Source organism: Acinonyx jubatus, chromosome A3 (genome assembly GCF_027475565.1).
Source record: "Acinonyx jubatus isolate Ajub_Pintada_27869175 chromosome A3, VMU_Ajub_asm_v1.0, whole genome shotgun sequence".
Classification (NCBI taxonomy): domain Eukaryota; kingdom Metazoa; phylum Chordata; class Mammalia; order Carnivora; family Felidae; genus Acinonyx; species Acinonyx jubatus.
In genome coordinates this window covers 1,708,081-1,724,033 of record NC_069388.1, presented here as the reverse complement: position 1 = coordinate 1,724,033, position 15,953 = coordinate 1,708,081, and the positions used below count along the sequence as shown (strand labels likewise).

General features: G+C 64.6%; 1 protein-coding gene across 3 annotated transcripts; it reads right to left on the bottom strand.

Annotated features, from left to right (window-relative positions):
* Positions 1-87: 87 nt before the first annotated feature.
* CABLES2 (Cdk5 and Abl enzyme substrate 2) lies at positions 88-15,219 on the bottom strand. 3 transcript variants are annotated; one of them, XM_053199753.1, is made up of 11 exons: positions 14,711-15,219; positions 10,911-10,955; positions 7,285-7,356; positions 7,087-7,179; positions 5,820-5,897; positions 5,105-5,213; positions 4,400-4,565; positions 3,904-4,007; positions 3,440-3,546; positions 2,442-2,646; positions 88-2,270 (listed from the first exon to the last, which is right to left on the bottom strand). In XM_053199753.1, exons 1-11 carry the CDS (start codon positions 15,202-15,204, stop codon positions 2,130-2,132), a joined length of 1,614 nt encoding a protein of 537 aa, XP_053055728.1. In that variant the 5' UTR covers positions 15,205-15,219; the 3' UTR covers positions 88-2,129. The 3 variants fall into 3 exon arrangements, with proteins under 3 accessions (XP_053055728.1, XP_053055729.1, XP_014921946.3); XM_053199754.1 differs by lacking the exon at positions 10,911-10,955; XM_015066460.3 differs by lacking the exon at positions 14,711-15,219 and having other exon boundaries at positions 10,843-11,170.
* Positions 15,220-15,953: the final 734 nt, after the last annotated feature.

The window sequence follows — 15,953 nt, the reverse complement described above, 5'->3', positions numbered from 1 at the left end:
GTGTGGATGCGTTCCTCTGGGCATCAGTGTGAGGGCTGCTGTAAAGCTGGACGCGGCCGGTCAGCTGAAAGGAAGCAACCTGTGGCATACTTTGCAAAATCACATTTTACTTTGAACCACAAATACATTACCGTTTGCAAACAAATGACATGTGACTTGACATTGAGGTCAGATAGTCGCTTAGCGCACTTTTAAATGCACAGCTGCTTTCGGAGCCGCCTCTTAGATGTCTGGGCTCGATCTAGAGAGTGAGGGGCTCAGACACGTTTGGCTTCAATACTGGCTTTGCTGCAGTGATCACTGACCGCCACACAAGCAGCTTTTGGCGTCGAGGACAGGACACACCAAAGGGAGAGTTACAGGTCTGTGAAGGACTAAATCTTACTATGGGAACACAGAAACCTAAACTGCTGTCAGCTGTTCGAACACCTGTGTGGAAATTGTCGAGGACCAGGACGCATGCCCTCTTGAGGTGAAGTCTGGGAACCCGTCCCTTCCAGTGCTTGGAACACTAGAGTGTCCTTGAGATACGAGGGCTGCACATGTTGCTGTCCAGGAGAAAAGCACCTGTATCTCAGCTCCCTCCCACCCTCGTCCGTCTGGGACACGTGTGCATTAGGGGCCGTCGAGGGGGACAGGGAGTTTATCCCACAATAGATAGGGTTGGAATACAGGCTTGGGCTTCATCCCCCGGGGGAAGAGGAACAGCTGGCCTGCACGCAGACACGGGTGCTGGGGTCCAGGCTGAGCCGCTGGTGCCTGAGCGTTGTGATTGTGATGAGCAGAACCGGTGTCTCCTTTTGGCAAAAGCATCAGTTTACACACAATACAGGGTGGGGCTGTCGCAGAGACTGACAGGTTTGTAGGACAGCAGGGAAGCAGCTTCATGGCCCAGCCAACGTGGTCATTTTTAACCCCAGCTGACCCAGGGAGGGAAATCATCCTTGGTTCTTCAGTGTTTGACAGGACAGTGAGCTGGAGAACCGGGTCACAGAACGTGCAGGAAGGACACGCAGACCTGGGAAAGCCGAACACGGGCCCTGTCGAGAGAAGGGGCACAGGCCCACACACAGGTGACAACCACCACTCCCTGGGCTTGCTTCGTGTGACAGCCAAGACCGCGTCCTGCCTACTAAGAAAGGCGTGTGCACCCACCCTCCAGGGCGATGGGGCCGTTGGTGGGGGCTGTGGAGTAGCCCGTCCCCCTCCCGCCTGCTTGAGAGTCAAGTGTGGTGTTCCAAGTCACGGCCTCAACTGCTCCCGACCAGATTTTGTTCCCTTAAGACCCATCAAACCAAATCCCAAGTAACAATAAATACACCGGTTTTCTCCACGATATTGCTTCGAAAGATCAAGAGCCAGGAGCAAGCAGTCCAACAAACATCCTGAAGGTCCAGAGTGTCGCAGGCAAGCAGGGTTTCCCGGTGAGAGGTGAAGGGTGGGTCCCCCCTGGGGTGGGCTAGTGTCTGCGCGGAGGCCTGCTGGCATGTGTGACGCTCGGGCATCAGGATTTCACAGTGACACGATGCTTGGAGTAAAAAGTGAGAGAAACCGGAGTCTGCCCTAGTTGCATTGATGCCAGAGCTCCGCCTGTGGAAGGATGCCGGGGGAGGCCAGTGGGCATCCCCGGGGGGCTCAGCTGGGCCGGGAGGGAGCTGTGTCCACCAACGAAAACCGGAAAGAGCCAAGACTAATGTTTCGATACGCCAACTTCTGCAATTCCAGAGTGTTCAGCAGGCTCCAGAAACCCAGATCTCTGCGATGCGAGCGCAGTGGCTGTGGTGGTTTGCGGAAGACCAGGCGGTGCAAAGGAAAGATGCCGAAATGACCACTTGAGGATCGGGTCGGTCTCAGGCACATGAAAAAAATAAACCTCACGTTTTGCTCGCGTAAAAATGCGAGACGATTCTCAGGAATGTACCATGGCGGGTGGTGTGCTTTGGAATGAAAGCGGTGTCCCTCCAAGGGAGCAGGTGTGCAGGGACAGTGGCATCAGTTGAGGGGCAGGCGCGTCCCTGCCGTCCCTGCCGGGCGGCCGCTCACCCGGACACATCCCTGGGGCCCTGAGCGCCGGGGCGTCTGGGTGGTGTGGGAGGGGTGGCCGCCCTCTGGGCAGAGGCCAGGCTGGGCTAGAACTGCTGCGTGAGGCGTCTGTAGTGAGGTAACACCTGGCCCTCGGGAAGGTAGAGCGCGAGTTCCAAGGCCACCAGCACCGTGAACTCAAACCCGATCAGATCCCTTCTGTTGAACCGAAACCTTTCCTCCAGCTTCTGCACGGGAGGAGGAGGGAGGAGGGAGGAGGGAGGTTATGTGGAGCCCCAGCTCTGCACCAGCCGCTCCGCCCCAGCCCCCAGCCGGGTTCTGCACAAGCCACCCCCCACCCTGGTCCAGAGCAGGTCGGGGGCGGAGCCGGGGGCGGAGCCGGGGCCGGGCGCACTCACGTCGATGAGCTGCTTCACCTCGCTCCTGCGGAGGTCGCTGCTGATCTTGGCGGCGAGCAGCACGCACGCCCCGGCGCATAGCTTGCGGTTCTGCTTGTTGAGTTTGCCCTGCAGGACGAGCTTCTCGAAGTACACGTAGGCCATGGACACCGTCACAGGCTCCAGGCTGCACTCCTCAGAGAGGTTCCGCATCTCCCGTTTTAAACTGCGGGTTTACACGGAAGCCGGGTGCTGACGGGCAGTGGAAGTGGCCGCCCCTCTCCCTGCTCCAGAGTGGCCCGGAGGGCACCATTTCCTCCAGGTGGGCACGGCCGGCGCTAGGGTCTGCAGCTTGCTGGACAAGCAGGCGGATGTTGGCTTCCCCTTGCCCCTCGGGCCGGGCCGTGCCCCCTCCCCCCCCCCCCCAAGTGTACTGGGTAGCCCATGCTGCCCTCCAGGGGCCACCACAGAGGACAGAGTCCCTGCTCCCCTGTGGCTGCGAAAGGGACGATGTGGGGAGAAATAGCACCGCGGAAAGGCCCTGAAGCAGTGTCTGGACCTTCAGCGAAGCCCGATGGTGCTGGTGAGGGGGGACAGTGAGACAGTGGGGCGAGGAGGGCCCAGGGAAGGGCGATCCCCAGGAGTCCCACCTAGGCCAGGCTGCCTGGGCTCCGGGCGGTCCACCACTTAACTCGCTGGGGTCTTGGGCAAACCTCCTCGGCCCTCGATCCCGTCTGTCAGATGGGGTCACCGCAGTGCCCACCTCCTGTGTGGTTACGGGCATCAGGGAGCAGGGCTAGCAGGTGTGGGTGCAAGCAGCACTGAGGCGGCTTGACCCATGGAGGTGGTGGGCGGGGGTGGGTGGGGAACTGCTGACATTGGCCTGGTCAGATAGCAGGAGGGGACTTGGGCGGGGCACATCTGGATTATCAAGCTCAAGAACCTACTAGAAACAGGAGAGGAGGGGAACGGCCTCATCACGGTGGCGGGGCCCAGAGGTCTCTCCTCAGTCCCCTTACCTCCTGATTTTGCTCAGTGTCAGTTTGATGTGTGGGAACTTCTCCCGGAAGGTCTCATTCATGTCCTTCTTGAGGTCAGAGGGCTTCACGTACTCTATTACCGTGGTCTGTGTGCGAGAAGGCCGCAGGGTAGGGGTCGGCCCCGCACAGCCCTGGGGGCCACCCACCCGAGACCCTGGGAGCTGATTTCACGCTGGCCTGGGTCTGCAAATGGCTTCAGGCGGCAGATCAGAGGAGGACACGACTCAGGACAGAGGGTCCCAGAGCCTGGGATGCAGAGTGGTGACCCAGGGCTGCCAGGTGTGGTCAGCGCAGCCTCTGGCCTGCTGCACACCCCCTGCTGCCCCGAGGTGCTGGTGCCCTGGGGTGGGGGGCCCAGTGGCCCTGCCCCGGCGGCTCGCCCTCAGCCTGCCCCCGAACACCCAGAGGCGTGTGGACCGGGTCTGCGCCGGTGCCCCCCGTACCATGTAAGACGCGAAGATGAGGACCCGCTTGTGCTTGCCACAGGGCCATTGTGGGTCGTCCAGGAGGTTGGGGTTATACTCCAGCGTGTCCCCTGCGTCAGTCCCTGTGTGCAGAGGACAGCCCTGACCGACCATGAGCCCGGGGCTCTGGCCAACCCAAGCCTCAGCTGGAACCCTGGACTAGCCCCTGGGGAACAAAGCTTCTGGGGTCTGGGAGGGACTCTAGGCCATGGTTCCCTGTCCCTGAGGGCTGGGTGGAAGGATGTCCTGACCGAGAGACCCCTGCCCCTGCCCCGGAGCCGTGTGTGGACACGGGATCTCTCCAGTTCCTGGGTGGATGAAGCACAGGCCGTCTGCTCCCTTCTCCCAAGCCTGGCTCCCCGTCTGGACCGGGGTCTATGGGCTTCAGTGTAATTCTGGTCTGCCTGCCACAGTGTGTCCCTTGCCCAGCTGGTGTGGCTGCCTGCCCGGCACCCGGTTAGGGCACGTGGGGTACCTAGATCCGTGCCGGCTGGTGCTGACTTGGCTGGGGTAGGTTTGTATCTTGACCCTGGCAGAGCCCGGGGGATGCTGGGCCGGGGCTGGGGTGGCAGGCCGTGGCTGTCTGTCTTGTGAGTGACCAGGGCGTTGGTAGGGTACAAGAACTTGGCATAAGACACCACCTGGAGGGGAACGGGTGTCAGGGCTCAGTCCCAGTCATCCCCGGGTCCACAGCCCCTCGTAAGACCAGAAGTCCAAGCAAGCTGTGCCTTACTCCTTCTGCTGCAGGCAGCCCCCACACGAACGCCACCCTCATGGGGACAAGGAAGGACCCACTGAGAGCTAACGCTCCCGGGCATCCCTCCCTGTTACACCAACACTTGACGCTAGTGTTATCAGTAACAAGAACGTCCCAGAATGCCACCTGCACCATCCCCCACGTGGGATCTGCAGCACAGGAACCTTCTTGCTGCCTCTGAAGCCCTTGACCTCTGACTTCCAGCACGGAGGCAGCACCTGGGCCCCCGCCCAACTCACGCCGTTTCCCATCAGCTCGCTGCTGAGCGAGGTGAGGGGCCTATCTTCACAGGGCTGTGTGGCTTCCTCCCGACACCTTGCACTTTAGGAGTCAAGAAAAACCCAGCTCCGTGTTGATCGCCTGGGCGAGCACAAGCTCCCAGCCCACCCACCAGCCCGGGCTGAGCACGGCCTCCACTCTTGCCTTCCCATCTGCTCCCAGCTCGACGCCCTCCAGCTCAAAGACCATCTCGGAAGACACGGAGACGCCGCCTGACGGATGCCTCTGCTTCTGGCCGTCCACCCGCAGGTCACTGCAATGCACGGGGGGAGGCGGCTGCTGGGCCTTCCTCTGTCCCCAGAGGCAGCAGGGGAGCAGGGGCCCCCGCTCTGCGCCCGCCAGGCCCAGAGCTGGGGGACGGGAACTGTACCAGCACTGCCTCGGGCACAGGGGAAGGACCCCGGGCCCCGCGCTGCCCAGTCCTGCCCCTTCCCAGCCCCACATACTTCCTGTGAGAACACCTGCAGGCTGGCAGTAATGGGGCGGCACCAGCCTCTCCCTAGGCCTCCCCCCGGGCCAGCTTCACCCAGGCCCCTCGCCTGGCAGGTTTCTCTACTGCTGTTTCACGGCAGGTCCTGTGGTGCTATCTCTGCCCTGACGGTCACCTTCCTGGAGCTATGCCGAGATGCACTCGCCAGGGTCGGCCACAGGACGCATCCCCATGAGGAGGACCGTCCCAAGGCAACTGCGTGTAAGTAACATGCGGACACACCCCTCCCAGGGAACCAGGACCCAAATGGCCTTCAGTGCTCCCGAGGCGCTCTGGCAGAAGCGGGTCTGCTGGCCTCGGCGTGAGGCCACTGCAAGCCGGGGGGTGGGGGGGTGGGAGGGCCTAGCCCATGGCCCCCTGGTCACTCACCTGACCCGCAGGCCTTCTCCATAGGGCAGGACCGAGAAGGCTGCACACAGGGAGCGCTTGGCACAGATCAGCACGATCCTGGGGGGAAGGGTTGGTCAGAGCAGGTGGCAGGTGTTTCCAGGAGAAAGTTCCTTCCCGCCTAGACTTGGGTCACGCAAGCTGCCTGGGGTGTCCAGGGGACAGGAGAGCCAGTCGGTCTGGCTGTCCCAGCTCTCGCCCGTTCCCTGCAGGTGCTTAGCGAGGGTGCTCGGTCCTGCTGGCAGGTGCGTCCCCTCCACAGGATGTGCAGCACAGGAAGGTCTGGCCTGGCCCGTGCAGGCAGCGGGAGGCCAGTGGTCGGGGCTGCTCACCCAGGAGAGGCCAGGCTTTGGAGGACACGAGAGCAGAGGTGTGCACCCAGAGGACTGTCCCACTCAGGGGGCCTGTCCTCAGCCTACCTGGAGGGGCTGATAGAGCCAAGAAGCGCCTACTTCTACGTCCTGAGCCAAGCTGGCCAGGAGGCGCCCCGCGTGGGGCGTGTGGCAGGAAGGCCAGCCCTTCCCCCCACTCTGGGCTGGGATCTACCCTGCCCGGCCCGGCCTGGCTCCAGCAGCAGGAGACTCCCCTCTTTTCTGGCTGTGACTGCTGGCCCCCCGGGGCTCCCGGGAGCCAGCCCAGCGCTTGGGCCTGTTCCTCAGCACCAGCACGGGCCTGTCACACTGGGGTTCACGCTGGGGGGTCCAGGCCACTGCTAGAACACAGAGCTCCCCGACAAGGCCACTGGGTGGATGCCAGGCAGCACGGCCTCCAGCAGGAAGGGCACTGAGCTCAGATGCCCCAGGTTTGGCAGGACAGGGCGTGAGGGACGGGCGACAGGAACGCCTTCAGGGCACCCACACAGCACCCACAGACCCAGGACCTCCTCCCGGCTGCCCGTCTACACCCTGGTCTGGGGCAGCCAGATCTCGGCTTTTAGTGTAACCTCCCGGCCGCTGCCCTCCTCTCCCGGCCACGTTCCGTCGCCACACCTGCTCTGTTTCCGATGTCCCTTCACTTCAGCGCTCCTACTCAAGCTGGTGTCCACCAGGTGGCCCTTCACCCGGGACACCGGAGAGGAAGGGGGCGGTGGACCCGAGCTTGAACACTGGGGGAAGCAGGAGCCGCTCGCCGACATGGGGTTCGAGGGTGGACGTGCCGGACAGCGCCGTGGCTGCACGCGTGGGCCGGGGATCGGACTCCAGCTCTGCCTCTGGGCGGCCACACGCTTGCTCCCGTGGCACATGCGTACCTGCTGTTCCTCGTGTCGTACTGTCGCATGTTCTTGATGAAGTGAGTCTTCTTTAGGCCTTTATGTCTTGGGGAGCCGGATATGTGTTTGGTTCTGCAATGTAAACCCCAGGTCACTCTCCCCTCCCTCTAGAGCCCCTCTGGCCCCAGAGCCTGGTGGCTGGGGCGCGCGGGGTCTCAGAGCCAGCGGGACCCTCACCTCTGAACGGAGGCACATCCCACAGCATCTTCCAGGAACTCGAGAGAGCAGCGCTGGGAGGCAACTCGCCGTCTGTAAAAAGACAGGGCAGGGCCTCAGCAACAGACCGGGGAGACGGCTGCTGTCGGACCTGGAGGCGCGCTCGCGGCCTTCTCCCCGCTGGACAACAGCGCACAGCCACGGTGTCAGGAGCCCGTCTGTGGCCACCTCTGAGTCTCGAGCAAGACTCAGGACCAGACTGTGCCAGAACAACGCAAGGGGGACCAGCGCCCTGGTCCACCGCTGCCCACTGCCTCCCGGAGCTCAGGCCAGCAGGTCCCGAGAGCCCTCTCTGGCCCAGGACGGGCACGGCAGCTCCCGCTCAGCCACAGCAGGCTGAAGGCAGGGAGGGGCTTCTGGAAGTCTTCCAGGATTGGAGGAATCGCTCCTGGAGGGCTCCCCCCTCCCCCACGTCAGGGGGCTTCTCGAGGGGGAAGGTTCAGACCCTGTGTGGGCTGCACCTCCAGGTCAAGATCATGCACCCGGGTTACTGGCACCAAGACCACCACCTGGTCACTCGTCGACTTCCTAGTCCTCGTGGGGGTCACAAGCACATCTCACAGGTGAGCCCCGAGCCCCCACACCTCCCCAAAAGAGGGAGGCTCCGGGGGGCCGAGGCCGTGTGTTCTGTGAAATGAAGCTACACGGGTCCTGAGCTCAGCCTGGGCCGGCACGTGCCGGGTGGGTGCCCCGGTGTCCGTGGCACTATTTCACTCCAAACGTGAGCTGAGGGCGGGCTCCTGGGGAGGGGACCGGTGTGGGGGGCGGCACAGGGCAGAGGACGCCACTCCTGGGAGCTGCAGCCTGCCTGGGAGCAACACGGTCCCCCGGCAGGACCCCTGGCTTACGATCCAGGCCCGGTGTGGTCAGGCCACCTCACCAGGTGGAGCCAGCCTGGAATCCAGGTCGCTATGAGCCCGTGAGTCCCCGGGGAGCCGTCGGACCCTAGGGGCTCAGCCACCCCCGCCTGCCACGGATCGAGTGCCGGGTCGAGCGCCTGCGGCAACTCGGCACCTGCCCGAGGTCACACGAGCAGGGCAGTCTGGGGGGCCCCAAGGCTGTCACCACGAAGCCACAGCCCACACTCCACTTACTTCTTTACAATGACAAAGACAGCAGAAGCTTATCGAAAAGAAATGAGAATTGAACACAGTGGAAACTCCGGTGAAACGCCGGGTGTCCCAGAGCGGCCCCACCTCCAGAGACGGGGCTGGTGGCGGTGGAGGACACCCGCCTGCCGGAGGAGAGTGCCCGGGGCGGGGGACGTCAGTGCGAGGGGAGTCCGGGGGGGGGGGGGGGATGTGCGGCAGGGGCCTCCGCAGGCAGGTGCGCTGACTGCTCACGAGGCAGCAGGAGGGGCGTGTTGGGCATAACCCAGCGTCCCGAGAAGCCTGGGGTGGGTGCAGGTGAGCACCGTCCCCGCGCCAGGTGAGCAGGTGGATGTGCGGGACCTACCGGCTTAGGCACAGCCCGACCGTCCCCGGGGGTGTCTGTGTGCTGCTTTGCAGGGCTGGCTCAGAGGCCCCACGGAGCAGCCCCGTGTGGCTTCCTCAGACTCATTTCCTTGGCTAATTTCCCAGGCGATGCTCCAGTGGCTCCTGCACGCCTGGGAGCTCGCGTGCCCGGAGCCAACAGCCACCTCCGTGGACGCCGGCCCCACACGCGGCCTCTGGCCCGGCGCCCGTTGGAGCGGCAGACGCGTCACGGCGCTCTGCTGCCTGGCTCACTCCTCCCGTGGGTTCCGGGTTGAGGCAGTCAGCTCACCAAGCTGTTAAGATCTGTTCCCAGTTGCTTTTGCAGACATCTGTGGTTTTCTTCCACTCGTCTCTCCTCGTGAGCATTTTACATATAAGCTCGGTCCTCGCAACAACGGCACGTGACGGGCCATGCCCTCACTCTCAGTTCTCAGGTGGGGAAACGGAGGCACAGAGCCGGCGAGCAACTTGCCCGAGATCACGCAGCTTGTAAGGCGGTACTGGGCCCTGCACCCCCGCAGGCGGTCTGTGCGACCACTACCGCTGCAGCGCTGGCTGGGGTGGCTGGAATCGAGGCCGCCCCCCAGACATTTCCTGAGGTGCTCCCTTGCTGAACTTGGCCTCCGTTCCAGAGATGCCATTAGCGTGTGGATGAACACCTGTGGCCCCCGATCAGGGCACCCCGAGCCGTGGGTCTGGGTGGGCACCTGGGACACGGGAGGCCCGGGTGTGCAGCTTCCGGCTTCCCCGGCGTTACTGGGCGCATCCGTCCGCAGAGGGCGGACGGAGTGAGCTGCAGAACGTTCCGCAAGTGAGTCTGTGGGCAGGAGAGGAGCAGCCTGCAGGCTCCCAGGGATCTCAACATCCTTGGGTGTGGAGGTGACCGCATCGTGGGCGGCAAAGGCAGCAGGACAGCCGGCGGTCAAGCCACAGGCGAGGCCAGAGCCCTGGTGGTGGACACGCAGGACCTTCCCAGGGCCTCCCCTGGTGGTCAGGAGGGGCTCGCCCTTCCCAGGACACGGAGCAGCGCCAGCCGTCCGTTACGCAGCGCCCCCTTTCAAAGAACCTGCTGGCCGGTCTTTTGGTGGCTTCCTCTGGAGGAATGTGGAGCCCTCCGGGGACTCCCAAGGTGAGACCACCAGGGCCTCACACACAGCTCCGGCAGGATGGTCCACCCAGTATGGGCGGGCTCCGGCCGAGGGTGCCCCGGCTCAGCCTCTCTGGACACAGCCACCCAGAAAGGCGTCCGTCCGGCCAGCAGGCAGGACAGAAGCCCTGTGGCAGCTCGAGTGGAAGCACACTCCCCGCTGGGGGCAGCGGGCGCGGTCAGCAGGAGGCCGGGCTCGCCGTGCTCGCCGCGTGCGGTCGCCTCCCTGTGCCTGCACATCACATGCTGCCGTGATGGCGGTGACAAAGTGGGGGTCTTGGTGTGCGAGGGGTACTGGCTGCCGAGAGCTTCTGGGCTGGACGGGGGGCGTGTGCTGCCCCCAGAGCTGGGCCTGCATTTTACACCCCATTGAAAAACACCACCCACGAACAAGCTACAGAGAACACAGCTCGGGCTTTCTGCCCCCTGCACTGCCTCACCCCCCAGCCCTGGATGTCTGGGCAAACACGGGTCTCCCCTGCCCAGAAGCCTCTCCGTGGCGCCCAGGTCAGTGTATGCGGGATGGTGTCCACTCGCCATCTGACTCTCTGGGGAAGAAGGGGCCAGAGGTCAGGGGTGTGGGAGAGGCTGTCGAGGGCACAGGTGCCCACCGCACTGACCACGGCTTGCTGGCTCTCCGGCTCGCTCTCAGAATTACCCCCCACCTGCCCCCAAAACACGAAACGTGGAACACAAGCAGGAAGAGAAATTGCTATTGGTTAGTTTCTAGCACCTGATGGACGTCCTTTACTTTGTAACTACAGAAACGCCCAAGGAGCAGGGGTGCCCACCTGAGGTCTGTTTGAGGGCCGAGGACCACCCAAACCGAGGGAGGGGCCCAGGGAAGGGGTCAGGCCAGCTGAGAGCAGGCTGCTGACAGGTACCAGTGCCAATGACCTGAGACGCTCTCCTGCTCCGTGCCCATCCGAGCGCAGCGGCTGACCTCGCAGACCCTTGGTGCACACCTGTCCAGGGAGTGGTGGTCCTGGGTGCCCCATCTCGCCAAGTCCCTGCCAGGCAAAGCACAAACCCCAAATTCCAGCCAACCGCTCAGGGAGGCTTGAAGACCCCTTGGCCATGGGACCCAGGGTGTGGTCTCTGGGGTTGTCTCAGGCCTCTGAGCCACCCTGGGGCAGCGCCTCTAGGCTCTAACCTTGGCTGCCACCTCTGGCTGTCCTCCAGCAAGAAGCCCCCGAATCAGAGTTGTAAGCACACTGCCAGATGCGCCACTGAAATTGGCTCAATTTGGACAGGAGCTTGGCAGCTTCTGGAACACGAGGTGGCTCCTGGCCAACATGGCAGCTAAAATGCTCAGCCCCTTCTCAGGACCGTTCCGTCGTGAACCCTCCAGGATTGCGAGAGTCTGCGTTCCCAGCTGACACAGCAATGTCCTTGGGCTCCCCCGTGCCCCGGCTCACCTTCCCGGTCACGAGTGCCTTGGACACTAACGTGGACTGTGGTGGGCTCAGCTGGGCTCCCCAAAAGTTACATTGAAGTCCTAACCCCTGATATCTGTGACCGTGACCATATTTGGAAGTAGGATCTTTGCAGATGTGACCAAGTTAAGATGTGGCCATTAGGGCGGGCAATGACTGGTGTCCCTCTAAGGAGGGGAAAATGCCAGGTGCAGACAGAGACACCCAGGAGAAGCCACGTGCAGATGGAGGCCGACACTGGGGGGCTGAGGCCACGCACAAGCCAAGGGACGCCTGGGGCCACCAGGAGCTGCGGGAGGCAGGAAGGCCCCTTCCCTGGAGCCTCCAGACGGGACCTCAGATCTATGAGCTCTGAGATGGTGCGAGGAAGCCCTGTGTTGTTCAAAGCCGCCCAGCTGACGGTGCTTTGTTTTGGCAGCGAGAGAGGAGGGCGCAGGGCCCGGTGGGGGCCACCTGTTTCTGCCGGCTGGAGGAGCCCAGCGTCCTGCCTGCTCGTGGTAAGCGACTGCAGTGTTGAAATGAAAATAAATGCCAAGTTGGGGGCTCGAGAGGAACAGGGATTCCAGTGACTTGCTCACCGGCTTAGCAGGAAAAACCACGCCAGACTCAACCCTGAGTGTGAAACACAGCTTTCCTGCTGTGGACTGCGTGTGAGCACTCGCTGGTAACCTGGCTGTGACAAGCGTCTGCTCGCCTGGCCCTGGCCACTGCCTCCCCTCGCTGAGCCCGTGACCTCCCCTGGCCTCACACAGCCCCTCGGGTTCATAGTATGTACGGCAGAAGCACTTCACAGAGGAGTAAACTGAGGCTCAGTGGGGCCGTGCTTCCTGCCAGTGGTCACAGAGCCCCTGACGGGCACAGGTCTGTTCTGCAGGCCTGGGTCGAAGCACCACACTGGTACAGACTTCTGAAAGAGGCCCGCCCCCCGCCTGCTCCTGGAAAACAACAGATTCTCGACTGAGCCTGCAGCCAGGAGCCCCCTTTGCTAGGCCGGCCGCCCCTCACGCACTCCACAGCGACTCCCTCTGCGGGCCCGTCTCTGGGCCTGGGGAACTCAGAGTGACATGGACAGTCCCCACACGGGGGGCCTGCTATCTGTCCGCCGGGAGGGACAGTGGGTTCACGGCCCGGGCTCACGCCAGGGGTGGAGGGACACGGGGACGGGGGTGGACGCAGCAGGAAGACCGAAGGGCACCCGGGCCTACACCATATCCCATCCCGAGCCAGCCTTCTCCTGAGCTCAGGCCCCTGCACCCCCCGCCCCCCACCCCAGGAATGGGCCGCGCGGTGACACCACGGGCCATGCGGCCTCACAGGGCTCCTGGTTACGGCGTCGCATCCAGCATCCACGGCCCCCAAGCCCCTCCGTGGCAGGCTGCTGGCCAGGCTGGTTCGCAGGGCCTGGCCCACAGCAGGGCGGCCTGCTTGCTGAGCAGGCACGTGGTCCACACATGCACACGCACACGGAAGGGGCAGGGGGCGGCCGGCGTCACACGGCAGGGAGCACACGCATCGCTCTCCAGCTGGGGCCCGTCTCTAGGCGAGCCGCCTTCCCCCCCGAAGCCCCACGACTCCTCCCACGACAGACGGGCTTTGCCATCCGCCCGGCGCAAGGGGGGACCGTCCTCGACCACTTCGAGGCCGAGGGCAAGTGTGCTTCGGGGCTCTGTTTTTAAAACGGACGGACTCCTGCTAGGGAACTAGCTGGTTCTCGGTGTCAGGCTCCTCTTGCACAAGCACCCCCATGTCACCCCCCAGGGGACCGGACGCGGGCTGCCGAGCTGCCGCGTGTTGGGGATTCTGATCCCCTGGCCCCAGTCAGCCCCCCAAGCGCCTCCGGAGCGCAGCCAGGCTTGTTTGTGGAAGGGGTCCAGGGTGTCCTTCCGGCCTGCCCAGGAGGCAGCCGCTCCTCTGTATGGTTAGAAATACTTCCGTCGGTGGTGGGACAGTGACCTCAGCAAGTGCTTCTCCACGGGCCACACACAAGAGCTCTGGCCCTAAAGTGAGAGCCAAGCGTTGTATTCTGGACTGAACCTTCCCAACCAAAACAGCCCTAGAAAAGACCCCGATGCCGTGACCCCCGTCTGAGGGCCGGGGGTGGGAGGCACCATGGCGTGCGCAGCCGTGATGACCCCCAGCTGAGAAGAGCCGCCTCTGGACCCCAGGAGTGGCCCGCCTCTGCAGGGCCCTGGGCTGCGGGGCCCCGCACTGGGGCCCTTCCGCACACCCTGCAGCTCTGTCCTGCACACAGTGGCCTTCCAGAGGGACTGTGACCGCAGCCCATCCTCAGTGCCAGGCCCCAAATGGGTCCTCAAGGTGCAGGTGGGCAGTGGGAAGGCATGGGATAGCCCCGGAACCTGGAGGCAGGGGCGAGGAGGCAGGGTAGTGGCAGCAGTACTGAAGGGGCACCCAAAGCTGCAGCTATGCAGGAGGCTGGGCAAGGGTCTCCGGGGCAGGAGGCAGGGCGTCTGGCAGCCAGGCCTTTCTGGGCACAGGCACACTGGAGGGGCAGGGCTCAAGGGTGGGGGCTGATTTGGCTTCCTCGAAATGGGCCGAGGGCTTCCTAGAAATGGAATTCGAGCAGGCGGAGTGAGTGCAAGCTGGGGTGTGACAGGGCCAGGGACACTGAACCCAGAGGGGACCGGGGAGGGGGGGAGGGCTGGGAGTCTGCACAGAGGTAGGGGGGGTACCAGGGAGCGGGAGCTGTGGGATGGCAGGCTGGGAGGTTGGCCCTGGTACAGAAGATTCAGAAACTGGATGTCCCGGTGCAGGAAGAACCCTGGCCCACATGGAGGGGTCGCCCAGCTAGGGAATGCAAGGGGCCACACAAGAGTGCTCCAGAATCCAGAGTCCAGGATAAAGGCGGGCTGGGGAGGGGCGTGTCCAGAGCTGGCAGGGCTGTGTGTCTGGGGGCTGATGAGGGCTGAGGAGCTGGAAGAATTAAGGGGACCGTGGCCCCGGTGTCTGGGGACAAGCCCCGAGGACGCTGACCCCCACATCTTAGACTGACCGGGCCCAAGCAAGACTCTCTTTCTCAGGCTGGCAAAACCAGGGCACCCCAACCCTGTGTCTGCGGCTCACAGGAGATCAGGGTCACCTTCTGATCCCCAAGTCCTGTGCCGACAGGGCCCCAGGTGACCCCGATCCCCAAGTCCTGTGCAGAGGGGGCCTGGCCCACTGTGCCCCCATGCCTTGGACCGACGCTCCCCGCCCAGGTCACCCTGACCCAGTGTCCTGGGCTGTCGGGTCGGCGGCCCACCTCCACTCCTGGGTCGACGTCCCCAGGTCACCCCAGCCCCGCGCTGCTGCAGCTCAGGGCCCGCACTCACCTCTGGCGTTGCCCGTCCAGCCCGAGCCCCAGGCCGAGGCCGAGGCCGAGGCCGGCGGGCGCGGGGGCGGGGGCGGGCGCGGGGCTGAGCAGGCCCTGGGGCGCCGACGCCCTGCCCGCGATCCCGGGCAGCCCGGGCAGGCTGGCGGGGGGCGCGGGCGGCGGCGGCGGAGGCGGCGGGGCCCCGCGGGAGGAGGGCTCGGGTCCCGGGGGTCCCGGCGGCGGCGCGGGCGGCTCGTGGGCCTCGGCGGGCGGCGGCGGCGGCGGGGGCGGCGGCGGCGGGGCTTTCTCTCCGCCCGGGCCCAGGCTCGGGGGCCGGCCGTCCAGGGAGATGTTGTTGAGGAAGAAGAGCGCGGCCTGGCGGCGCCGCGAGTCCCCGCGCCTCCGGGGCGCCTGCGGCGGGACCCTGGCGGCGGGGCCGGGGCCGGCGGGCGGCGGGGCCCTGGCGGGGCCGGGGGCCGGGCCCGGGGCTCCATCCGCCGCGGCCGCGGCCATCCTCGGACTGAGCCCGCCGGCCGCCCGCCGCTGCCGCCCCACCTGCGTGCACGCGCCCGCGAACGCCGCCCATTGGCCGAGGCGCCCCGCATGCAAATGAGCCGCTGTCGTGCTTTTTCATTGGCCCGCACGGCGTGGTGGGCGGACCGCGGAGTTCGCTGGCTTGGGGGGAGGGGGAGGAGGACGGTGGGCGGCTCCCCTGGGTCCTAGAGGCAATTTTGCTGCGGCGGGCAAGGCAGCCGTGTCACCTAAGGTTCGAATCCCCGCTTCGGAAGCAGGAGCTTCGGGGCGCTGGCGCCCTGTTCTTCTTGCTGGGTTGCGGATTTCGTGGTCAGCCTCCGTTGAGCCTGAGTCTTTAGGCTCCAGCGCTTGTCTCCTCTGGGGTGTGTGTCGGTGCTGGGAGCTGGGGTGTGGGGGCCGACGCTGTGCCGCCTGCCCTCTGCAGGAGAGGGGGCTTCAGCTTGCAAAGGGTCATCTCCTCGAGGAGCCCCAAGGCTCCTTGGAATGGCAGGTGGTGCCACCTGGCTTCCCTCACTGACTGAGGAAGACACTGAGGGTCTGAAGGGAGAAGGCACTTGCCTGGGATCACGCGCAGATGGGGGCAGTGCTGGGCCTTCAGTCTCAGGCAGGGTCTTGCAGTTCCCTCAGCAGCAACGTGACCTGAGCCTTCGTGGTGCCTCGGCCTCACTTTCCCATTCTGTACCCAGGTGCCCCTGACCTCAGAGCAGGTGGCTTCGTGCTCGGGTTCT